This window comes from Podarcis vaucheri (assembly GCF_965113315.1).
Source record: "Podarcis vaucheri genome assembly, chromosome: 13".
Classification (NCBI taxonomy): Eukaryota; Metazoa; Chordata; class Lepidosauria; order Squamata; family Lacertidae; genus Podarcis; species Podarcis vaucheri.
Genome location: NC_138751.1, coordinates 20,061,725 through 20,087,370, shown reverse-complemented (window position 1 = coordinate 20,087,370; position 25,646 = coordinate 20,061,725). Strand labels below are relative to the sequence as shown.

At 43.5% G+C, this 25,646-nt stretch overlaps 1 protein-coding gene across 5 annotated transcripts in view; it reads right to left on the bottom strand.

Annotated features, from left to right (window-relative positions):
- Positions 1 to 3,135: 3,135 nt before the first annotated feature.
- LOC309517640 (immunoglobulin superfamily member 1-like) overlaps positions 3,136 to 25,646 on the bottom strand; it is a 54,937-nt gene continuing 32,426 nt past the window's right edge. For 3 of the 5 annotated variants that reach the window (XM_082196953.1, XM_082196952.1, XM_082196954.1), the window contains 5 exons: positions 23,832 to 24,110; positions 22,908 to 23,198; positions 21,833 to 21,952; positions 20,548 to 20,585; positions 3,136 to 3,711 (listed from right to left, as the gene is read on the bottom strand). In XM_082196953.1, coding sequence (XP_082053079.1) covers positions 3,553 to 3,711; positions 20,548 to 20,585; positions 21,833 to 21,952; positions 22,908 to 23,198; positions 23,832 to 24,110 — 887 coding nt within the window. In that variant the 3' untranslated portion in view covers positions 3,136 to 3,552. Of the gene's footprint in view, positions 3,712 to 19,269; positions 20,082 to 20,547; positions 20,586 to 21,832; positions 21,953 to 22,907; positions 23,199 to 23,831; positions 24,111 to 25,646 lie in introns of those variants that run through there. The other 2 variants (XM_082196950.1, XM_082196951.1) reach the window with 2 other exon arrangements.

The window sequence follows — 25,646 nt, the reverse complement described above, 5'->3', positions numbered from 1 at the left end:
CCTTGTGCTCCACACGAAAAGCACCGCTGCAACTTTAGTGCTTTAACAGCAGTTTCACTTTCCCATGCTGCTGGAGATTCAGGCACATTTTCAAGCACATTTTTAACAGCACAGTCCCAGCTTTCTTTAACAGCCTGTCTGCGATCCCACTCATTCAAGAGCATGCTAGACACATAATCTTCTGTTAGCCGGTCAGAAGGGCATCGTAGAAATCTGGGCAGCTACTCCATCATAAGACTCATCTAGGCTATTGATCATCAGCATTGCAAACATAGCCTCTGAAATAGCCAGGTCTCGCTGAACAAGGTCCTGTCTGAGACATTTTAACTGAGATAGATGGCTAGGCAAATCACCACCTTTCTCCAACTGCAACCTGCACAGCTTCTTGAAGAAAATCACACTGGAACCAGCATTTTGCCTCAAATGCATATCTCTCAGCTTATGCCAATATGCCAAACAGCTTGTGCAGTCTCTTAACCCTCTAAGTTCACCAACAAGTGGTCTGAAACACTCAAAACAATTGTCCCCCGGGCTTTCATGTCTGCAACATGCCACTCAGTCCAATCATCATCATCCTAGAATCATAGAATCATAGAATCATAGAGTTGGAAGAGACCACAAGGGCCATCGAGTCCAACCCCCTGCCAAGCAGGAAACACCATCAGAGCACTCCTGACATATGGTTGTCAAGCCTCTGCTTAAAGACCTCCAAAGAAGGAGACTCCACCACACTCCTTGGCAGCAAATTCCACTGTCGAACAGCTTATCGGGAGGGTCATCTTCTATCGTGTGAAACAGCTTCTCCCTCTGTAAAAGCGCTGTAAAATGCCCCAGACAGCATAGGTCTCGGGCGTGAGGAGAGGAAAGGACAGAGCCATCTGGCCAGAATGTGCACAGGCCATGTCTGCTATTACTTAGAACAAGACACTTCCCTCGTGCAACACAGATAGAGCCTTGGACTCCTTCAGCCACTCTCTCTCCCGCTCAGAGCACAATTAACAGGCAAACAGGGATGCTATCTTCTTTCTTTTGCAGTCAGCAACATACCTCCATAAATCAAGCAGCAGCAACAACAGCAACAGCGGCAGCTTGAACACTCTGCTCCAAAACAGCTCTGCTTCTGGGCACCACAAATCAGTCCAGCATGCAGCGTCCGTTCCACCATCCAGCAATCAGTAACAAAACCCTCTGGCGAGAAAGAGAGAGAGAAAGCTATTTCTTGAACTGGGACAGAGGAAGAGAGAGTTGCCCATCTAAGTGGATGCAAGACAGACCACACTCAAATACTGGGGATGTCCTCAGAGCAGGATGCTGAGGCTAAACATTGTGGCCCAAGACCAGAGCTTTGCTGTGGTCACTGCTGCTGCACTTTCCCTTTCAAACAAACAGAAAAGGAGCTGACTCTTCTATTGCTGCTGCCACAATGCTTATGCTCCTCCTGCTGACTGGGTGCTGGTTTTGACCTTTAAAGCCCTATGCAGCCTAGGACCCCCGTACCTACGGGACTGCCTCTCCTGGTATGCCCCACGGAGGACCTTAAGGTCCACAAATGACAACACTTTGGAGGTCCCAAGTCGCAAGGTGGTTAGATTGGTCTCACCTAGGGCCAGGGCCTTTTCAGTACTGGCCCTGACTTGGTGGAACGCTCTGTCACAAGAGACCAGGGCCCTGTGGGACTTGACATCTTTCCGCAGGGCCTGCAAGATGGAGCTGTTCCACCTGGCCTTTGGTTTGGACTCAGTCTGACCCTTATGTTTCCCTCCCCTTATGGTTTTGCTCTATGGGCTACTATTAAAATCAGGCTGCATTTTAAATTGTATTTTTAACCTGTATTTTAAATTGGTCCCCCACCCCCATTATGGTTTTATTGTAATTTTACTGGTGTTAGCCGCCCTGAGCCCGGCTCTGGCTGGGGAGGGTGCGGTATAAATAAAAAATTATTGTTGTTGTTGTTCAGTGCTCGCCCCACAGCGAAGGGTGGAATTGAAACTGAAGAAGAAAGTTGAGTCCCTGAGCACCCAATAGATTAAGTCAAACTGTTAACATACCAGGCCAAGATGAGCTAAAGAAACTCAAAACAACAAAATCTGAAGTGTTCTGGAGCCCTATTAGTGAGGTGAGCCTACAAGTGAAAGACCACTTTTCTGAAGGCAGATTAGAAGTCTAGCAGTTCATGTTTCTGGAAGCTGAGTGAGAGGAAGATATGTTTCAATGTTTCCCTGAAGGGTTTACAATGTCTATCAGCTTGGCAAATAAATGTACCTTTGTGATTTGCATGTGTTACAGTGACTTTCAGTTTGAAAATTAAGTTACATTTGTGATTCTATTCCAAACATAGTTGCAAATACCTATTATTGGGTTACAGGGTAGCTTCAGGTAGAAGAGGGATCTTTCTCAGTTGCAAAAGTTCACAAGGGGGGGGGGGAGAACTTCCTATTCGTTTTGTCATCTATTTTCCTTTTAAAAAAGGTGTGTTTCCATTTATTGCATAGGAGAACCAGTGATAGAGCTTATCTGGCATAAATCAATACCTTCCTCTTTCAACTGGGCACCCCACAGCGTTGACAGACAAGCCAAGTTAGCTTATTAGCGCTGTCAAATGACCGGGATGCTGTAACGCTGGTGGCCTGTGCAGGCGCTGTCTGTAATGTAACAGAATCTTAGCAGGAATCGAACCTGCAACCTTGGTGTTATCAGCACCATGGTGTAACCCACTGAGCTATCCAGGCACCGTAAGTTAATGGCTTGGGATTTCATAGGAATAATACTCCAGGTTTTCTACATGTTTTGTGCTTTCTAGGCACGAGTCAGAGTGGTTCTGCCCCTTTCCCCAGAAAAAACCCCACATTTTGGGGCTAAATTTGAGCAAATATCAATCCATGGAAAGCCCAATTGACATTTGCTCTAATTCGCTACTTAAGATTGGGTTTTCCAATTGGATAAGTCTAGATGAGTCCTGAGAGATTGTCTCTAGTCACACAGTGACAAAAAAACAACAACCGACAACAATCTTATCAAGAAACTTCCAGGACTATAAGCATAGTAATTCCTATGAGGGACAAAGAGGAGTCTCTAGCAACCCCCAATAATCCAGGGTCATTTAGAATTTAACATTGCACTAACAACAACAACAACTTGCACTAAAACCAGAAAAGGAGATTATTTATTTAAACTGTTTCTAGACAACTTTTCATTCTCATGAATACAAAATAGTCATGAAAAAAATGAAACATGCCAAAAATACAACAAAGTAATACATTATAGTAAAACGATTAGAGACATCTTAAAAGCATTATGTGATTACTGGGACAAATGTATTTACATGGGGAGACTATGCCTAATGTTACTGTTCCTTTAAGGCAGCTGGTTATTGGTTATTAGTTCCTTCCTTCCTTCCTTCCTTCCTTCCTTCCTTCCTTCCTTCCTTCCTTCCTTCTTTCCTTCCTTTGAGTCTTTGGCTCTCAACCATTCTCCATTAGGAAGGGAAGATGTACAGCCAGGGCCAGGGAATCTTTTTCAGTCTGAGGGCTGCATTCCTTTGTGACGCCTTGCCTATTGGCCTTCCTTGGTTCTGCCTTTGGCCACTGTCGCATAAGTACAGGACTCAGGGATCCCATCTGCACTGGGTGCTGGTTTGGTTTTCAATGAGCTGTGGCTCAGTACAGCATAGGAAACACCATCTGGGTCGTCTTCAGGCTCAGACTGCAAGGGCTGTGGAGGGGAAAAGAAGGAGATGCAATCTGGCCATTCCCTCTGCTGGAGTTACAATAAAAACAAAGGAGAGTGCTGCCAAGCAGCAATAGGGAACTTGTGACCCTTCAGACATGATTGGACTACAACTCCCATCATCCCTGACCACTGGCGATGCTGGCTGGGGCTGATAGGAGATGGAGTTAAAAAATAATAATCTGGCACCCCATCCCTATTCCAGAGAAACTTCAGGAATTTGGGAGAGCCATTTCAAGACATCCAAGGATACCAACCAATGATATCTGGCCCTCTGCCCCACCCCCAATCGAATCACTCCTGTAATCCCCTATAAATTGGACAGGTAGAGGATGTTGCATTGATGTTATGTTCGGTCTCCCTTCCACCAGGTTTGAGTGTCAGGAGTGTAAAGCATTGGCTTTACAGTTGTAAATGTTTTGTTTCATAGGAATGTTTCTTACTATGTTCACTTGTTGAGCTTCTTCATTGCCTATGGAACCTGTAGAGCAGAGACAGACATACTGTGAGATTCTTCACCCAGTTGGTTTCAGATTGAAGTTATGGATGCTGCTACCACCCCCTCCCACTGGCCCATATCGTACAACCTCCAAGACCCTTGTCTTGATAGAGGAAGCCACCCAATTCATCTCTGTTACTAGACTGAGGTTACCAGATGTCCCCATTTCCTGGGGACAGTCTCTGGATTTACAAATCAATTGAAGTTGAAAAGTGTCCCTGGATTCATTGAAAAAAATCTGGTAAGCTTATACTTGGCACTGAAAACATTCACTACTAAGGAAGCTGAAATAATTATTTTCTTCAATGGCATGAAGACTTTTTCTTTAAATGTGCTGAAACATATCACACAGATAAAGGGATATCGACTGTCAAAAGGCGTTGTTCTGAATCATGTGAGAACAACTGGTAAAAAAGATGATAGGACAAATCCTTTATAGTATATAATGAAGTCATAATGGCAAAAATCAACAGCACACCCACCATGTTCTGCTGTAAATTGACATAAAATGCAGGAAGAGAGGCAAATCATATGTAACAAATGTAAGAAATGCACTCTTATTTTTCACCACAAAGATTGCTGTCCTAATTCTGGATCTGATGGGGTGGTGGTGGTGGTGGTTAGAAGCCAATGGCCTCCTCTGCAACATGGGAAATGTGGTGGAAGCAATATTAAAGGTAAAGGGACCCCTGACCATTAGGTCCAGTCGTGGCTGACTCTAGGGTTACAGTGCTCATCTCGCTTTATTGGCCGAGGGAGCCGGCGTACAGCTTCCGGGTCATGTGGCCAGCATGACGAAGCCGCTTCTGGCGAACCAGAGCAGCGCACGGAAACACCGTTTACCTTCCCGCCGTTTACCTTACCTATTTATCTACTTGCACTTGGACGTGCTTTTGAATTGCTAGGTTGGCAGGAGCAGGGACCGAGCAACGGGAGCTCACCCAGTCGCAAGGATTCAAAAGCAATATTACTGCTTGTTAAATGTTTGGGAAAAGTCAGAAGCCCAAGGCAGTATAAGTTCCTCAACTATGTTTATTTAACATTTGTCACTGACAACAGCTCACTCATAGGAAAACAAGAATCAAAGTGACTGGACAGCACAATAATAATATTGAGCATGAACTGACTGTTGACAGTTGAAGTGCATGCGCTTACGTGCCATTAGAACGTTCGTCTATCAACCCTTATACAATTGGTTAGAACGCGCCTTGTAACATAAAATGTGTTAAACCCAATACATAACACTGCTGAAGGAAGCCCTGAAAGTGGGCTGTTTTGAGGGTAGGGAGAGCTGAGCCAACCAGGCAGTCTCTGAGAGGAAGTTGGATGATAAAGCTTCCCACAGATTGACTCCCAACCACCCAAGATTGAAGATGAACGAAGAGGCAGTGGGGGAAATGGGGTGGGGAAAGAGTACTACGTCTACGGGATTCTACACTGATGGTAGTAATAATAGTGTGTGGTTGGTTTACATGGAAATCAGCAGTAAATGGACCACCATAAAACAATCCAGAAAAATCATCCAATAAAGGGGTAGAATTTATAACTCTTCTGTTAGATCACTGTATTAAATCCATTGTACTGGCACTTGGTGTGTGTGCTGTCAATTTTGTGCTATTATTTATCACAAGCATCTTACTTTTGTTTGTTCATTGGTTAACAAATATTACGTAAATAAATACATAATAATAAGAAGAAGAAATTTTGCTTTGCTCATGCCTGCCCACCAGCTTTTGAGATTTCACCAGACATCGCCCCAAAACCTTCAAACCTATCTGCTCAACTATAACGGATAAAAGTCTATGTTGTTGTTGTTGTTTTTAAGAGAAACCTTTTCTCCCTAACAGCAACTTGGAACGTATTTTTTTTTTTTATAATATTTTTTATTAGTTTTACAAAAGTTTTTATAACAGACAAACACAAAAAAGAGAACAAACAAACAAACAAGTATAATTTCATAATGTCATTTCATAAACTTCTTTCCTCGGACTTCCCCATACCTCCCCTTTCTGCATCCTCATGTCCAAATTTTATAGCAACTTATAAATGTTTTTTCCAACTCTAATTCGTCATAGTCCTTTCTTATTCTAATCTTATATTACTGCAACCCTTTCTCTCTATAGAATCTCGACATTCTAAACTTCATCAAGTTTATAGTAGTCCTTAAGATAAATCTTGAATTTCTTCCAATCTTCTTCCGCAGTCTCCTTTCCCTGGTCTCGAATTCTGCTCGTCATTTCCGCCAATGTCATATAGTCAATCACTTTCATCTGCCATTCTTCCACGGTGGGTAGATCTTGTGTCTTCCAATACTTTGCGATCAGTATTCTTGCTGCTGTTGTTGCGTACATAAAGAAAGTTCTATCCTTTTTTTGCACCAATTGGCCGACAATGCCCAAGAGAAAGGCCTCTGGTTTCTTAAGAAAGGTATATTTAAATACCTTTTTCATTTCATTATATATCATCTCCCAGAAGACCTTAATCTTCGGGCATGTCCACCAAAGATGATAAAAAGTACCTTCAGTTTCCTTACATTTCCAGCATTTATTGTCAGGCAAATGGTAAATTTTTGCTAGCTTAACTGGGGTCATGTACCACCTGTATACCATTTTCATCACATTTTCCTTTAAGGCACTACATGCCGTAAATTTAATTCCAGTGTTCCACAACCTTTCCCAGTCAGCAGACATAATATTATGACCAATGTCCTGTGCCCACTTAATCATAGCTGATTTAACTATTTCATCTTGTGTGTTCCATTTCAACAGCAAGTTATACATTCTTGACAAATTCTTAGTATTGGGTTCTAGCAGTTCTGTCTCGAGTTTTGATTTTTCCACCTGGAAGCCAATTTTCCTGTCTTGTTTAAAAACCTCCGTTATTTGATAATAGTGGAGCCAATCTTGTACTTTGGGTTTTAGTTTTTCATGGCTCTTTAATTTCAGTTTCTCTCCATCCTGTTCTAAAATCTCACAATACTTTGGCCATCCGACCTCCATATTAACTTTCTTATGGGCCTTCGCCTCTAAGGGTGACAACCATCTAGGGGTTTTGTTTTCCAACAGGTCTTTATATCTCATCCAAACATTGAACAACGCTTTCCTTACAATGTGATTTTTAAAGGCACTATGCACTTTGATTTTGTCATACCATAAATATGCATGCCAACCGAATGCGTTATTGAAACCTTCTAAGTCCAAGATATCTGTATTCTCGAGGAGCATCCACTCTTTCAGCCAGCAGAATGCTGCTGCCTCATAGTACAATTTTAAGTCCGGCAGGGCAAATCCCCCTCTTTCTCTTGCATCTGTTAATATTTTATATTTTATTCTGGGCTTTTTGCCCTGCCAGACAAATTTCGCAATATCTTTCTGCCACCTCTTGAAACAGTCCATCTTGTCAATAATCTGCAAAGTTTGAAACAAAAATAACATTCTAGGCAATACATTCATCTTAATTACTGCAATTCGGCCTAACATTGATAATCTCAAATTTGACCATATTTCTAAGTCTTTTTTAATTTCTAACCAACATTTTTCATAATTGTCCTTATATAAATTCAAATTTTTAGATGTTAAATTAACCCCTAGGTATTTCACCTTCTTAACCACCATCAAACCCGTCTCTTCTTGAAACTTATTCTTCTCCATATCTGTCAGGTTTTTCCCTAAGACTTTAGTTTTTTGTTTATTCAATTTAAATCCAGCTACCTGGCCAAATTGTTGAATTATCTCCAACACCTTTTTCGTGCTAGTGTATGGCTCTTGTAAAGTCAGAACTAAGTCATCTGCGAAAGCCCTTAACTTGTAATGTTTTGCTCCGACCTGTACACCTTTAACTTGCTGGTCCTCTCTAATCATGTTCAGCAACACCTCCAGGACCGAAATAAAAAGCAATGGGGAAATTGGGCACCCCTGTCGTGTTCCTTTTTCTATCTTAAGTTCCTCAGTTATTACATTGTTTACAATCAACTTAGCTTTTTGTTCGGAATATATTGCACCCATACCATTCTCAAAACCTTGTCCTACCCCCATCCCATGAAGGTTCTTTTTCATAAAACTCCAAGAAATGTTGTCAAAGGCTTTCTCCGCATCCACAAATATCAAGACTGCTTTAGTATTTATGTTCACCTCTAACTTTTCCAAAATGTCTATTATATTCCTAACATTGTCTGAGAGGTGTCTCTTTGGGAGAAAGCCTGCTTGGTCTCTATGAATCTTTTCCATCAATACTCTTTTGAATCTTTTTGCTAAAATGTCTGCAAAAATTTTGTAATCCACATTGAGTAACGAGATTGGGCGGTAGTTCTTCAATTGAGTCTTTTCAGTCTCTGTCTTTGGTATGAGTGAAATATATGCTTCTTTCCACGATTCAGGTGCCTTTTTTCCCTCTAAGATCTCATTACAGACATCCTTTAACGGTTGTATCAACCATTCCTTTAACGATTTGTAATATCTGGAAGTCAGTCCATCTGGCCCTGGAGATTTGCCCAATTGCATGTCCTGAATGGCACCCTCTATCTCTTGTTCTGTTATTCTCTGGTTTAGATCCACCTTACTTTGAGGAGAGATTTTTTGTAATCCATGTTTATTAAGGAATTTATCTATGTCTTCTTCATTTTGTAATCCTTGGGAATAGAGTTTTTTGAAATAACTCACAAAACAGTTTCTTATCTCATTTGGTTTAGATATGGTCCTTCCATCCACTTCCAAACTTGAAACTGTATTTAATTTCTGTCTTTTCTTGAGTTGCCATACCAAGAGTTTGCCACATTTGTCTGCCGACTCAAATGTCTTTTGTCTCATTTGCTTTATTTTCCACTCTATCTCTTGGTTCATCAATTCCATATATTGTGTTTGATACAATTTAATCTCCCTCAAAATCTCCTGGGACTTTGGTTTTGACCTTAATTTTTTCTCTCCTTCTTTTATCTTTTCCAAAATTTTTTCTCTTTTCTCCTTCTGCTTTCTCTTCTTTATTGAGTTTTGTTGAATCAAAAACCCTCGCATCACAGCTTTACTTGCGTCCCAGATCACTCTTCTTTCCACATCGCCCCTTAGATTGATTTCAAAATAGTCCTTTAAGGTTTTTTGGGCCTTCAAGTGGAACTCTCTATCTCGAAACAGGGTGTCATTCATTCTCCATCTAAACTGACCAGTTGTTATAAGTTTCATTTCCATCTTCACGGCGTTATGGTCGGAGCAGGTTTTTGGGCAGATTTCTACCTTCTTAATCTTCGGAGCCATTCCACTAGTAATCCAGATTTGGTCGATTCTGGTCCAGGTCATCTTTGCTTGGGAGAAAAAGGTTCCCTCTCTTTCAAGAGGGTTCCTTGTTCTCCAAATGTCTATTAAGTCCATATTTTCAGTCATTTCAAAAAAAGTCTTCGGGAGTCTCCCTTCTTTAGTGAGTATCAGTCTTTGTGTCTTGTCCATGTTTGTAGAAACTACACCATTCATATCTCCCATGATTATCATGTTATATTCCAAATAGTCCATCAGGGTTTCATGAAGTTTTTTGAAGAATTCTGCTTTACCTTCATTTGGTGCATAAATCCCAATTATCAAAAATTTTTCTCCTTGTGCTTGAATCTCCACCGCTAAATATCTTCCTTCTTCATCTTTAAAAATCATTTTTGGGGCCCACTTCTCTTTTACATAAATCACAACTCCTCTTTTTTTCACTTTGTCCGACGAGATAAATTCTTGTCCCAATTTTTTATTCATAAGCAGTCTCCTGTGGGCTCTGGTTATGTGAGTTTCCTGTAAACAAATCACGTCCAGTTGTTCTCTGTACAAAATGTGGAATACTTGTCGTCTCTTCAAAGGCATGTTCATCCCATTACAATTCCAGCTAAGGAATTGCAGGGCCATCTTGTTATTTTTCTGGTATTCCTCCAACTGCTCCCAATTGTTGTTCCTCCTCTGTTGGTGGTGGAAGGTTCTGTCCAAATGAGAGGTTCAAGATATCTATTACACTCCTTTGCTCAGCAATTGGGTCTACAGTTCCTTTCTGTAGATCTTCTTGATTTTTATGCAGGAAGCTGTCTTTATCCTGTGTCGTCTTTATTTTCACCTTCTTCCCCCTATAGTCAAAGGACAGTCCCTGTGGGAATTCCCACCTAAAACGAATGTTGTTCTTCTTGAGCAGGTAAACCAGGTCCTTATAAGAAGCTCTCAAGTCCAGAATATGTTTAGGGATATCTTTAAAGATCTGTATCGGTGAATTCCCAATTTGTAAGGCCTTTTCGAAATGCAGTCTTAATATTTTGTCTCTTTCCTCCTTCGATCTCAAGGTGATCAAGCAGTCTCTCGGTACCTTTCTATTCTGTCTTCTGCCCAGTCTGAATGCCGTTGTGATTTTGATTTCGTCTTCCTCTAAGTCTTCCCAAGCATCAGCAAACTCCTTCGTTAAAAAGTCTGTGAGATTGTCTCCTTCGTCCTCTGGAATTGATCGTAATTTCAGATTCCTTTCTTTTCTTTGTAGTTCCCACAGTGCCAGAGTTGCATCGTGGTCATAGACCTTCCTGGCAATCGGTTCTAATTTTTCCTGAGTCTCTCCAGCAATAGTTCTGGCTTCCTCCGCAATTTGACGTGTGGCAGAGTTCTCTTGCGTAAGCTTATTTATAGATTCTGTATTCAAATCAAGTCTTGCTGTCAAGTCTGTCAATTTCTGTGAGTTCTCTGTCAATTTCTTAGTGTTCTCTGCCGTTTGCTTTGTTAAATTCTCCAGGGATTGATTTATTTTAAGAAGGGCTTGCGATACTGCATCCATGGAGACTGCTGTACCTCTTTCTTGTCCTGTTGTCACTGTAGAAGTTATTCCTGAGATCGAGCCTCTTTTCTTGTGTTGCTGCAGCTGTTGTTGATATTGCCTTGTCTTGGCTCTCGTGCTTATCTCGTCTGCTGGGCCACTCATATCCCAAGGTCGTTTCCCACAAGAGCCTTCTCCTAAGAAAATTCCACTGTCCCAAAGCGTAGCAACTTTTAGTTTACCCTCTAGAGGGAGCAAATCAGAATGTCCGCAAACCGAAATAAAGAGTGTTAAAAAGCAAATTTATCAGGAGGCTTCTATAAGTATAATGCAACACTTTCCCAGTAAATAGAGTCCCAGCCTTCCCTGATATAATGTATCCACAAAGTCCCAAAACTTTGTAACAAATAAACAATAAAGCTTCCACTTTGTTACTTTCACAGGAATCTGAAGTCAGTTCAGTGTTCCTTTGTTTTATGAGCAGTTCGTACCAGGTTGGAGGCTGCAGAAAGTTTCCTTTTCCTTTAAATTAGTCATGCAGCTTATAAAGTCACTTTTTCCTCCCCTCTGCCCTGCAAGCTGGAGGGGATAGTCAAAGTCCAAATGTCGGGTTCAAGCATTTAAAAACGATTTTCCCTTACGGATGCAGCTTAGTAACTTTCGTTGCTTTGATTATCATGCAGTCGGGGGAAGGCAGACTTCCTTAATTTTTGCCTTTCCCGTTTTCAGCCTAATTTCAGGTAGTTTTAATTCGAATAGAGGTTCAGTCTTACTCACGGGTCTTTTTTGTCCAGATTATTCAGGAAGGGAATCGGCGCTCTCCACTAATGGCGACGCGGCTTCACTCTGCGGGCTGGGTAGCGATTCTCAGCACCGCGCTCCCCCGTTGTCGTTCCGGAGCCTTTAAAAAGGCTCTTTCTGCGGTAAAGAGGGGGCGCTTCGGGTGCCCACCGAATCTCCTTGTTCACAGGATCCGTTCCTGTGATTTTAGGGGTCCCCCGCTTGCCGAAGCGGGTCAGACCCGAACTCGCAGAGCCGTCCTCTCTCCGGAGCTCGGAGAGAGAGCAGCCATTAGCGCTGGCGCCGAACCGGAAGTCAGCAACTTGGAACATATTTAAATATATCTTCTCATGTGGGACTTTAAGGGGCACAGGATGTAAAGATTTAGCACCTTTGAACCACAGCTGTTTTGAAGCAACCCATCCAGAAGCTCACTCACCCTTTTTCCTTTTCTTGGACAATATGAAGGCAAGTAACAGGAGGAGGAGGACCAGAAGGAAAACACTGGCAGCAATGCCTGCCCACATGGCTATTGAATATCCACCTGTAAAACCATGAAAAGGATACCTCGAGTTGGAATGCTGCCGGTGCTTACCAAACCACATGCAGACACGTCCAGAGGCTACCCAAAATTATTGTTCTGCTATTTCATCTATCTCTCCAGCCTCCATGTAGCCCACCCCCCTGTTCCTTTGCAGGCATTTCCATATCCCTTTTGACAAAGCCCTTCCATTCATTCTACTACACATCACGATTCTCTTCTCTTCTCTGTCTCACTTTCTGCCTCTCATACACCTTCCCCTATATGCTAGTCTCGTTTGACCAGCAACCAATCCATGGTGGGGTGGCAGGGTTCACCCGTCACTGCTGCCAGGCGTGCCACCTTGCCCCAGTGACAGTAGGTGCCTGGGGTGTGCCGACGTCACCGCGGCATGTGTGCATGGGACATTAGCATGCCTGGTCTTTCCAAGAGGCGGTTGTCCCACACAGCAGTACAGCAATGGAATCTAAGGCATCTCTCTCTGCCAGCCTTCAGCCAGCCTGCCCAAGATGGATCCCAGTTTGTTACCCTGTCAGCCTTCCAGACTCCTAGTCACTGTTCACACCTCAGGGCAAGTGGGGGGGGGGAGTTCTCTTGCATTGCCAATGGCTCTCAATGGCCCTGTATTGTTCCTTAATGGCCCTAGCCAAACTGTGAGGTGAGTGGGGCTGAGAGACTTCAAAGAAGTGTGACTGGCCCAAGGTCACCCAGCAGCTGCATGTGGAGGAGCAGAGACGCGAACCCGGTTCCCCAGATTATGAGTCCACCGCTCTTAACCACTACACCACACTGGCTGTCTTGCTGATGCAGACTAAGCATCCTGTTCCTCCCAAGATTTATTTTCAGCTCCTCCCTCCCTCTGCAAAAGCAGTGGACACACCTCCCCCAGATGTTGTGTAACCAAAATAAACAGAACAAGATGGAGGAAAAGGAAAGCAGAACGAGAGAGGAAGTGTCAGACAGGATGAATATAGATAATGACAGAGAGAAAGCAGTGGGAGGAAGGCAGTGGCAGAAGAAGGGGGGTGAGGTTCACCCCAGGTGTCATCACTGAGGGGGGAGTGACAAAATGAGTTTAAAAATAATAATAATTGGGCTCACGGAACTTTTTAGGAGCAACATGGTGGCTTAGGTGTCTGCAGGTTCCGCGCTGCCTGAAACGGCAGCGTGGGACTTGCTTCTGCCTACTGCCTCTCCCTCAGCCACCCTACAGCTGGGGGGGGGGAGTGGCAGAGAGGCTCTGCCCCCAGCTGCAGGACACGCCCCCGCACCTGGCACCCAAGCGGCTAGCTACTCCGCTGGAGGCAGGGGAAATAGGAGAATGACAGAAATGTAGCAAAAATATTGAGGTGCCTTGAAAATAATGGGGAAGCAAAGCAACTCTCTGTCGCAAATTGTTTGATGATGAAATTATCTTCCCAATAGTTGGGTACTGAGGCTTTCTCTTACCCAAAGCATAACTACGGGGTTAAACCCTGCGCGGGAGGGGAGGGGGGAGTTTCCTCTATGCTGTTCTTCCATTTTTATTTTACCATCTACAATGGTGCTTCTAATGTAGGGATGAAAAACCTGGTGATTTCATATTCTCTCCCTTTTCCCAAACTTCATTTTGTGCTATTTCTGCATCAGTTGGGCTCACCGAAATGGAAGGCTTGGGATTAGCTGTCCCTAGGGGAAAAGAGATGAAAAGCAATGTTTAATCCTTTGATTTTTATGCAGTAGTCTGGCTCTGTGAAATGGGAATGATTTGCAAGCTATGGGGGAAGAGAAAAGATGGAGCACAGACCCCATTTTGATCTTTACCATGTATTTTTGTAACATATGAGTAGATTCTGCCTGACTTGCTTTCACTGCTACTTTCTGCTTCTATCGAGCCCGAAGCTTTATGTAAGTAAACACTATTTTTATTCTTACATAACAGACTTCTATGTGTTTATTTTGTGTAGAGGGATAAAAAGGGGAAGATCCAATCTGCTGAAGCATCCTGGATAATTACTAATAAGGTTAAGCGACCGTGTCCCAGAAGTTCCCACAGTTCATGCTGCAAAAGGTAAATTTAAACTCTGCTAACTAGATGTTCATTGGGACATGGGTGGTGCTGTGGGTTAAACCACAGAGCCTAGGACTTGCTGATCAAAAGGTCAGCAGTTCGAATCCCTGCAACGGGGTGAGCTCCTGTTGCTCGGTCCCTGCTCCTGCCCACCTAGCCGTTTGAAAGCATGTCAAAGTGCAAGTAGATAAATAGGTACCGCTTCGGTGGGAAGGTAAACGGCGTTTCCGTGTGCTGCTCTGGTTCGCCAGGACCTAATGGACCTAATGGTCAGGGGTCCCTTTACCTTTAACTAGATGTTCAACTCACACAAGTGAGCAAGAGGACAGATAATTAATAAGATAGCATCACATCCTGCCCTCCAAATCCACCCAACACCCTGTCCCCAAAATCATGAACTTTCAGGAGGAATTCGAAAACATTTGGTGGCTGAAGAGCACTGTTACAGGGCAATCTTGAGATGAAATAATTGTGTTTAACTGTAAATGCCTTTCTTTTTCTTTTTTTAGAATGCTTTGTAACACTTTTTCAAAGGCATGCGTGCAAGACTGCTCCTGCTAAAACCAGCCACTTGAGAATTGCCTTCATCCTTGAAAATTGCCAAGACATGTAAGTGGGATGCAAAGCAGGAGAGAGACCCTAAAGTCCACTGTATAGTTTAGTCCAGTCTTTGCCAAGCTGGTGGCCTCCAAATGTTTTGGACTACAACTCCAAGCAGGCTCTGCTGACTAAGGCTGATGGGAGTTTGTCTTGCCAAATGCAAGGTGGTCCTTTTAAATGAGATTCAGAGGCAAGACAAACACAAGTGAGTGAGAAGATGAAAGATTTTATTCTAAACAGCAAGCAATATATACATACCAAGCAAGCACCTCGATCTGCTACCCTAAAGTAGTGGTGAAGTAACCCCCCCCCAGGTAGCCTCAGGTTGCACGGCCACATGGCCTTCAGTCCGTGCCCGAGCTTCTCCCTAAACAGTATGCCCACAGTTGAAACAAAATTTTAAAAATTCATTCCAGCAGCACCTTAGAGACCAACTAAGTTTGTTATTGGTATGAGCTTTCGTGTGCATGCACACTTCTTCAGATACACTGAAACAGAAGTCACCAGACCCTTATATATAGTGAGAGGGTGGGGAGGGGTATTACTCAGAAGGGTGGTGGGAATGGGTGATTGGCTGATAGGTGTGGTAAACCTGTTGATGACTGTTAATGACTGCAATTGGTCTTACAGAAAAAAGCAAGGGGTGGGATGGCTAAAAATAGCTTTATCATGTACTGTATACAGTGGTACCTTGGGTTAAGAACTTAATTCGTTCCGGAGGTCTGTTCTTAACCTGAAACCGTTCTTAACCTGAGGTACCACTTTAGCTAATGGGGCCTCCTGCTGCTGCCATGCGATTTCTGTTCTCATCCTGAAGCAAAGTTCTTAACCCGAGGTAATATTTCTGGGTTAGCGGAGTCTGTAACCTGAAGCGTATGTAACCCAAGGTACCAGTGTAATGAGATAAAAATCCAATGTCTCTTTTCAGACCAGGTCTCTCCATGGTTTTAAGTTTGGTAATAAGTTGCAATTCAGCAACTTCTCTTTCCAGTCTATTTCTGAAATTCTTTTGTAATAAGACAGCTACTTTGAGATCTTGTATAGAATGTCCTTCTGGTTTCTCTGTCTTGTGATTCCTGGTGTCAGATTTATGTCCATTTATCCGATTTATAGATAGCTAATCTGTGTGGTTTGCCTGACCGCCTACGTGCTACTAGCAATGTACAGATTATTCATTAGCCACCTCTCCCAATGCCTCACTTTCTTAAAGCAATGTCCAACATCCAAAGAAGGTACCCAGCAATATCACTTCCTTCCAACAGATTAGGACTAGGAAATTAAAGGCTGTTCTTCAGCCATCAAAGAGCTTAGAGAGGGGGAAGCAAACAGAGGCAGGAAAGGAAACCATGTTAGAGCACTATCTCCTCAAAATACAAATATATTCCAGATAATTTGCCCAGAGTTGTAGACCAAAACACACGGGGGGCACCAGATTCGCAAAGGTTGGTTTAGTAAAAGCAGTCCCCCCGCCATGATTTATACATGTGGGAGATATAAAGTCTCGTTTTATGTGTCATTTGGGAAAACGGCGTATCAGGATTCAGCCCGGCTCTCACCTTTTATGTTGACTTGGACACCATCACTGAAATTTGAGCATATGTTTTCGTTGTGGCAATATTTACATCGGTAGATTCCGCCATCTGATTCTTTGGCATTGGAAATGTGAAATACAATTGCATCCTTTTCTATCTTCTGAGTTGCTGAAGCAGAATGGTCTGAATCTCCTTTGTACAGAAAGTGTCGTGCAGATTGATGGTAGCCACTTTTGCACTCCAAGTTGATATCTCCCCCCAGGTTGACATTTATGGGGCCCTTTGAGATGGAAGGTTTTGAGTTATATTGTCCTAGATCAGAGAAGGAGAATAAGGTTGAGATTTGGAAGGTGGAACATCTACAAAGGTGGGAGACATTTGCATGCTCTGGGGATACCAAAGCTTTGATCAGAGGGTGAAGGTCCACAGAACACCCGTTTTTGTTGAATAAATTGAATAATAATAATAATAATAATAATAATAATAATAATAATAATAATAATAATAATACCCCACCCATCTAACTGGATTCCCCCAGCCACTCTGGGCAACTCCCAACAAAATTAAAAGCACAATAAAACATCAAACATTAAAAACTTCCCTAAACAAGGCTGCCTTCAAATGTCTTCTAAAAGTCAGATAGTTGTTTATTTCCTTGACATCTGAAGGGAGGGCGTTCCACAGGGTGGGCGCCACTCTGCTTGGTTCCCTGTAACCTCATGTCTCACAGGGAGGGAACTGCCAGAAGGCCCTCGGAGCTGGACCTCACTGTCCGGGCTGAACGATGGGGTGGGGGTGGAGATGCTCCTTCGGGTATACTGGGCCGAGGCCGTTTAGGGCTTTAAAGGTGAGCACCAAGACTTTGAATTGTGCTCAGAAATGTACTGGGAGATTTCTATGTCTCTCTCCAGGGTGACTTGCAGAAAAGAAGAAACAAACACCAGCAGTCTATATAACACAGTGCTTTTAAAATGGCAGGAATATATCATCCTCCGCATGCCTTCTAATCTCAGTCCTCAGATACGTCAGCATGGCAGGAAGCATTCCTTCAGGTCCCAAGTCTCAAGCCATTGAGGGCTTTATTCCTACAAGTTAACCTCGAAATCAATTTGGATTGGATGTTCCTGTACCTTTAACATTTGTATAGATCAGAGAACATTTGGTAGGCCTCTGTGGTTATCATGCAGATGTCAGGAAATCAGATTTGGTTGTGGGGAAAATCATTGCAGTTTGCTCCCATTCTGCCCCCATCCATCTCCCCCTGGCCCCATGTTCATATTTATTACCCGAAGAGACTCACCTCCAGAGATCTGCCACTGTCCAGCCAGCAGGAATCCTGGAAAGGAGATGATTGTATTAGCGGCAGTATAGCTGAGCAGCAGGAACCACAACTGGGTCTCTGGTCCTTCCACCCGGTCGTTGCACAACCTTCAATCCCTTTACCCTTTCATCTGAGATACCAACCTATAAAGAGGATGTTGACAGAGAGCCTCATGTTGAAGGACTGCCTAGCCCTGTAGTCCTGTGTCCTGTGTCCCCCAAGATGTGTGCTGTCCCCGGAATGAAGACCTTCGAGGGAGGCTGCAGGGTCTGAAATGCAACACAGTTCTTGCAACACAGTTCTTGCCCATGAAATTCATGCACAGCTTAGCAGCACTGGAAGTGCCTTGCAAACCACTTCCCTCCCCCCCCCTCCACATTGCAGTCATATTCTGCAAAATCAGCATATATAAGATCATGTGTTTTCGGATACACCCACTAGGCAGACACCCTGGTCACACTGTTTTAGACACTAGGTAAAAAAACAAACCTTCTCTATTTCAGCAAGAATATCCAGGCATATAATTAGCTATGTATGCTCATTTTATAAATATGTTGATTTTATCCGTATATCACTGATAATTATACTTTTTAATGTAAACTGCTGAGGGATTGGTTATACATTCACAGAGTTCATAAATTTTTCCAAATAAATAAATCAAGTAGTGAAAGACTACGGCTTCGGCCCTGTATACCTGAAGGAGCTTCTACCACACACACACACACCCCTTGGGCAGTAGATAAGCAGAACAAAGAGAAAGGAGTCTCTTACCAGTTCGATATTTTAATGATCACAGGGAGAGAACAAAGAATCCATTCCTTGGAATGAAGGTGCTCCCAATTAAGGGTCCCCCCCCACTTCCTCCCTATTCCTCAATGTCACTACCATGTCTTGTAACCAGATCTTGTGACCACTGTGCTTTCTGTGCTGCCACCTTATCTGCTCTTCTTGACCTTGGGCTGAGCTGATGAACACATTCCAGAGAAACTGAGTCTGTTAACTCTCTCTCTCCCAGTGCTTCTCCTCCTAGCTGTTCCCCATTTGGTATTTCCCAGCTTCTGCCTTCTGAACTATGTCCCTCTGCAAACCACTGTTCCAAATCTATACTGTCCTCCCGCTCCTGGGAAGAGTCAGGATCCTGATCACTAGTAGGGGGAAGGGTAGGCTCTTACCATTTCTCCCCCTTGTAGCCCTCTTCAGCACGGTCCCTAACAACACCCCACTTCTCTAGCCCTGATTCTGGCAAGCAGGAGGCAATATTACATCAAGACACAATCCAGCCAGGCAAAAGCCCTCAAGATGGTGCAGAGGATCCTTGCCCATGGAGAGCCCCAAGGGCCACACCCAGGCCCCGCAAGTGAGGTCCCCTCCCCTATTTTGGCCTCTTTCCATATTACCAACAGTAAGGAAGAATCTGCAGAAAGGATGTGGTCTTCCAACACAGCTGTGAAAGCAGCTGCCCCATTCTCTTTTTTTATAATAAATTTTTATTAGTTTTTCTTCACAAAACTTGATGTTATTCTATTCACTTTCAATATCATAATTTCTTACATTTTGTCCGGCCTTTTATTTTCTACTGTATTATAACTTCTTACATTACAATCATTTACTTATTCACCTTCCCTTGCCTATTATCCAAATCCGGCTCGTGATTTCATTGGGCTGCAGCTTTTTCTCAGATAGTCCAAAAAGAACCTCCACTCTCCGACGAAGTTCCCATCTTATTGATCTCTTACTTTTGCTGTCAGCTTTGCCATCTCTGCATAGTCCATTAACTTTAACACCCACTCTTCTTTCCACTTCTGCGCATACAGGATTCCGGCTGCGGTAGTAGTTTACACAAACAACTTAACCATCTCTTTAGGAACCTCTGCCCCTATCATCCCTGGGGGGGGGGGGATGCTTCAGGCCTCTTGGGAATAGCTATTTTAAACATCTTTTTAAATTCATTACGTATGGCCTGCCTAGTTCTTAGCTGTGAGCAATAGTTTCTTTCCGTGAATAAGGCCACCTTATGAAACTCGTCTCCCATGTCGTGCAAGCTAGAAATAAGCAAAATGTCCATAACACTCGGGGATAAGCCAAGGTCCCAGAAGTCGCTGGATTGTAAGAGGTCCTGCTTATTGGCCCTCCTTGGTTCTGCGTTGGGCCACTGTTGCATAAGTACAGGACTCAGGGATCCCATCTGCATCGGGTGCTGGTTTGGTTTTCAATGAGCTGTGGCTCAGTACAGCATAGGAAACACCATCTGGGTCATCTTCCGGCTCAGACTGCAAGGGCTGTGGAGGGGAAAAGAAGGAGATGTAGCCTGCGGTCCTGCCATTCGGTCTGCTAGAGTGACATACAATGGAAACAAAGCAGGAATGGAGAAACTGCTACTCTCCAGATCTTACTGGATTACAACTCCCATCACCCATGGCCTCTGGCTATGGCTGATGGGGGATGTAGTCCAACAATATCTGCCACAGGTCCTCCATCCCTGGTCCAGAGAAATCCCAGGAATTCGGAAGAGCCAGTTCAAAAAATGGGCATACCTGGAGATGGGCACAGACCATGCGGAGGGTGGTACTTGGCCCTCTATCCCACCCCAAATCAAATCAGCCCTGCCATCCCCTGTTACTTGGAAAGGCAGTGGCTGTTGCATTGAATTAGAGTCCTCCTCCCCCGGTTGGAATGTCAGGGCTGCAAAGTGTTGGCAGGAGGTTCACAGTCATAAAAGTTTTGGTTCATTGGAATATTTCTTACTATGTTTGCCGGCTGAGTTCTTTCATTGGCCATGGAACCTGTAGAGCAGAGATAAACACTGTGAGATTTTTCACCCAATAGGTTTCTGAGTAAAGTTATGGATGGTGTTTTTCTGTCCCCACTGGCCCATATACAGTGGTACCTTGGTTGCCAAACTTAATCCGTTCTGGGAGTCCATTCAACTCCCAGCACCATTCAGAAACCAAGGCGTGGCTTCTGATTGGCTGCACTGCTGGTTTACATGCAAATCAACAGTGAAAGGACGCCACAAGAGGTAAACAACAAAAACATGAAACAAGCCTGAAAAATCTTCAAATAAACAGCTGGGAGTGGTGGAATAACTCCATGGTGGTAACGGCATTGTGTGACTCACAAGCGAGGAAGTAGCAGCAGCGCCACTAATGTGGAATGGATCATAGCTGAAATGGATGGTCAACTATCCCTTGAACAATTATATTCACCATGTGAATTTATAACTACAGTGGTACCTTGGTTCCCAAATGCCTTGATACTCAAACAACTTGGAACCCAAACACTGCAAACCTGGGATTAAGTGTTCCGGTTTGCGAACTTTTTTCAGAAGCTCCGTTTTGAGTGCCACACTTCCATTTTGAGTGTTACGCTTCCATTTTGAGTGTTACGCTGAGGTCTGTCTGTTTTTGCTATTTATTTTGCGTTTTTGTGGCTCTTTTTTTGTGACCGTGTAGAATCCAGTTCAGCTATTGATTGATTGATTGATTGATTGATTGTGTGACTGCAGTACATTGTTTATTGCTCTCATTTTGTGGATCAATGGTCTCGTTAGATAGTAAAATTCATGTTAAATTGCTGTTTTAGGGATGGTTTTTATAAGTCTGGAACGGATCAATCCATTTTGCATTACTCTCTATGGGAAAGCACGCCTTGGTTTTGGAACAGACTTCCGGAATGGATTAAGTCTGAGAACCAAGGTACCACTGTATTCTGTTAGATCACTGTATTAACTTGTGAGTATTTTAACTGATGAATTGATTTCTACTGGCACATGGTGTGCACGCTGCTGGCTTTGTGCTATTATTTATCACATATATATTGCATAGATAAATAAATACTTTAACCCTATTTTGTTTTTAAAAGAAGAGTGTTCTCTCTCTGAGATTGCAACGTGTCTTGACACCTGGGGCTTTAATCTTCTCGTGTGGAACTTGAAGTGGTACAGCTCCCACAAAGTGAGCATTTATAATCTCAGTTTATGCATGCTTTGATCTCAGCCATTGCAGAACAACTGATCCAGAAGCTTACTCACCCTTTTTCCTTTTCCTGGACAATACAAAAGCAAGGATCAGCAGGAAGAGGACCGAAAGGAAGACACCGGCAGCAATGCCTGCCCACATGGCTATTGAATGTCCGGCTTTTGAATTCCCACCTGTAAAACCATGAAAAGGACACCTAGAGTTAGAATATTGTCAATGCTCACCAAACCCCCCACAGGCAGTGCCCAGAAGCTCCCAAAAAAGACCCTTCTATCAGTTCATGGAGCTTTCCATTCACCCTCTGCACAACCATCTCCCAGTGCTGTGAATGCAGCACATCTTGATTCCAGTAAGGCTTTGGACAAAGTTCCCCATAATATTATTATTGTGAGATGCTGGTAAAATGTGGGTAGAGGATGCTACTGTCGGGTGGGTTTGTAGCTGGTTGACTGACCAAACCCAAAGAGTGCTCACCAATGGGGAAAAAACACACTGAGAAGTATGGTGCTGTAGGGTCCAGTCCAGGGCCCAGTGTTGTTCAATATCTTTATAAAGACTCGTGGACTGTCTGGATGCAGAAGAGAGGTGGGAGGCATCAGCACTCCCCAAGGGAGCCCCCATGGGAAGATGGCTCAGAGCCAGGGGACTGGTGGTGGGACAATGAGGAGTGGTCAGAGGGAGGAAGAGCCGACTGTGAGGAGGAAGGGTCATACACAAGTGACAGGGTTTAGTGAGCAGGAAGAGTCTGGGGCAGAGGGCAGTTCAGAATTAGAGGCAGAAGAGGGAGTTGGAGAGGTGTGGGGCCAGGAGACAGAGAGGCAGGATGCTATAGAAATCAGGGAATCCATAATTTACAAATGTTGAAATGATACCCAACTGTGATGTGAAGAGATACCTCCTTTTAAAACTAAGGAATGGTGGAGCCAGCACATGTTTCCAATTTCATTTACAATTGCAGCAAATTAAAACCTGTATTGGTGTAATTTGCAAAAGATGCATACAGTGGTGCCCCGCAAGACGAATGCCTCGCAAGACATAAAACCCGCTAGACGAAGAGACTCGCGGAAAGGATTCTTTTCGTCTTGCGAGGCACCACTCTGTACAAGGATTAAGACAGGATCTTCTTACCTGTTACTTTGATGTGTACTTCATCACTGTAGCTTGAGCATTCTTGAGTGTTCTCGAGCTTTAAGCAATAGCTACAGCGATAGATGCCCCCATCTGATTCTTTGGCATTGATAATAGGAAATAGAACTTCTCCCGATCCCATCTTCTTGCTTTCATAAATATTTGAAGAATTTTTTATGTGTAGAGTAAACTCTGCTTCTTGCTGTTTTTCGGTCTTACAGTGGATGTTGGCATTTCCTTCCAGAGCAATCACCTCTCCTGGGCTCACTGAGATGGAAGGTTTGGGAGAAGCTTATCCAGGGGGAGAAAGAGAAAAAGAGGGATGCTTAATCCTTTAATCTTACACAATAGTCTGGCTTTGCAAAATGCTATTGGGGAGCAAAGAAAACCATATGCTATTCAGAGTGTGAATATTGATAGGATGCATTTATGCCATTACTCAGGAGATTTGTTGGCAGAGAACACAGGTGGGATGTGAGTCTTGTCAGGGAAGGCAAGCTGCACAGCAGAGATGCCCTGGAAGAGGGACAGAACCTATTGGGGTAGGATTGCTGTGGACCCCCCATTGTAGGCTTCAGGTTGCATAGTAACGTCCATTGCCTTGTCGGTTGACTAGGACCTGGGTGTTTGACAAATAGAGTACAGAGCAGGGGGTTATATAGTGTGCTACACAATCTGCATTCCATTACGACTTTGGTTACAGAGAATGCATTTTAATCTGGAACGAAATACTAATGATTAAATAGAAATGGAGATAAATAATCCCTTTTGGTAGGTACATATTTCGATCAGTGCAGTTACAGTTCAGTTATATAGTTCAATCAGTGCACTTTTCCCCCATTTGATTGGCAGATGGTATAAACCCAACACCCATTTTAGCGTCATTTGTAAAACTGTCACACAGAGACTCTGCCAAGCCCTCACCTGTTACGTTGATGTAAAGTCTGTCACTTAGATATGAACATGGGCCATTGAAGCAATACCTACAATGATAAATTCCTCCATGTTCTAGTTTGGCCTCAGAAATGAAAAAATCCATTGTATAAGACGAAGATTTCTCAGATCGCACATGCTTTGCAGGTTCTCCCTTGTAGAGATCAAAGGTGGCTCCGTAATGTGGACTCCGACATTGGATGTAGAAATTCCCTCCAAGGGCGACATTAGGACTGGGAATCACTGAAATTGAGGGCTCCGTATATTGCCCTGATCAAGAAAGAGAATGAGAAGGTGGTTTGAAGGTGAAACACTTGCAACAGCCTCCTTCTGTCAAGTTGGAGGCTTTCACCTGCAGCTGGAGAATCGAATAGAGTGAGTTTGTACAAAAATTCAAACGGCAGTGCTGGATGACCCTGCTTTAGCATTATCCAACAGAGCAGGCGTTATCCAGCTGTGGTCCCTGAGTGGCTGCCTGCCCATGAGCTTCATTTAGGGGGCCTGTGGCCTGTCTGAGAAAAAACACACACCTACAAATCTTGTTACATCCGGCACAGTGTATTACAACATCTACAACAGGCATAAAATTAATTACCGTAAGTCATCCTCCAAGACTCTCACCAATTTTCATCTGATCCATGGCCGGAGGAGGGGAGTTTGGGATCTGCTACAATGCAGCCCATATTCATCGGTTTGTGTAAATTTCTGGTCAGCAAGGTTTTTTGTTTTAAAAAGCAGCTTTATCATCACTCAGAGATGCAGTAGTTTGAGGAAGAGTCAAAAGAGAACAGAGTCCAAAAGGTAGCAAGTACCTTCCTTGGAAATGTGGGGTGTAGACATAGAGCAGTCAAGTCCAGCATTCCTTGTTTCCTAGAATGGACACACAGAGGAAGGTGACTCCAAAAAGGGAGGACTTCCTGCAATACCTGTTGGGAGCCACTCCCTCTGAGTGTGACCAGGTAGATAGGTGTGACCCAAGAGAAGCCATATAAAAGGGCTGGGCACACAGCCATCTTCCTCTTTTGAATCTCTCTTTTGGATCTCTTTTGACCTACTATTGATCCTGCTGTTCAAATGCAGCCTCATCCATAACAAAGCATGTAGGCCACATGTTGTATGTCTGAAACTGCACTTCTCTTGTCTACATTTTCCTGCAAATGAAACCGAAGCTGCAGCTAAAGCCTGCCTTCAGATTGCTACTGAATGTGAGTAAAGTTTATTCTTATTTTAATAAGATGGCTTTGTGTTGTTATTGTTTTAAGAGGGAAATAAAGGGGAAATGACCAGGAAGAAGCGTGTCTGTACAAAGGGCATCCTGGATTGCTGAAACCAGCCATCAACAAGCTTCACTAGGCAGAGGGCCTTCTCAGTAGTGGCGCCCATCCTGTGGAACACGCTCCCATCAGATGTCAAGGAAATAAACAACTATCTGACTTTTAGAAGACATCTGAAGGCAGTCGTATTTAGGGAAGTTTTTAATGTCTGAAGTTTTATTCTGTCTTTAATATTCTCATGGAAGCCTCCTAGAGTGGCTGGGGATAACAACAACAACAACAACAACAACAACAACAACAACAACAACAACAACAACATTCCTTGCAGTAAATAATTGTTGTTGTTGTTGTTTGCTGCAAGGAATGTGATCTGCTCTATGCTCACTAGCATGAGTGAGGAAGGAGCATATCTAATAAATTTATCCTCTCCTACCTTCCTGAACATTCCTACAGAAACTTCAGAGTGACACATGGACAGCTGAGATGGACACAGTTTGTCTAAAGACAAAGGAGAGTGGGGCACTTGCACCTG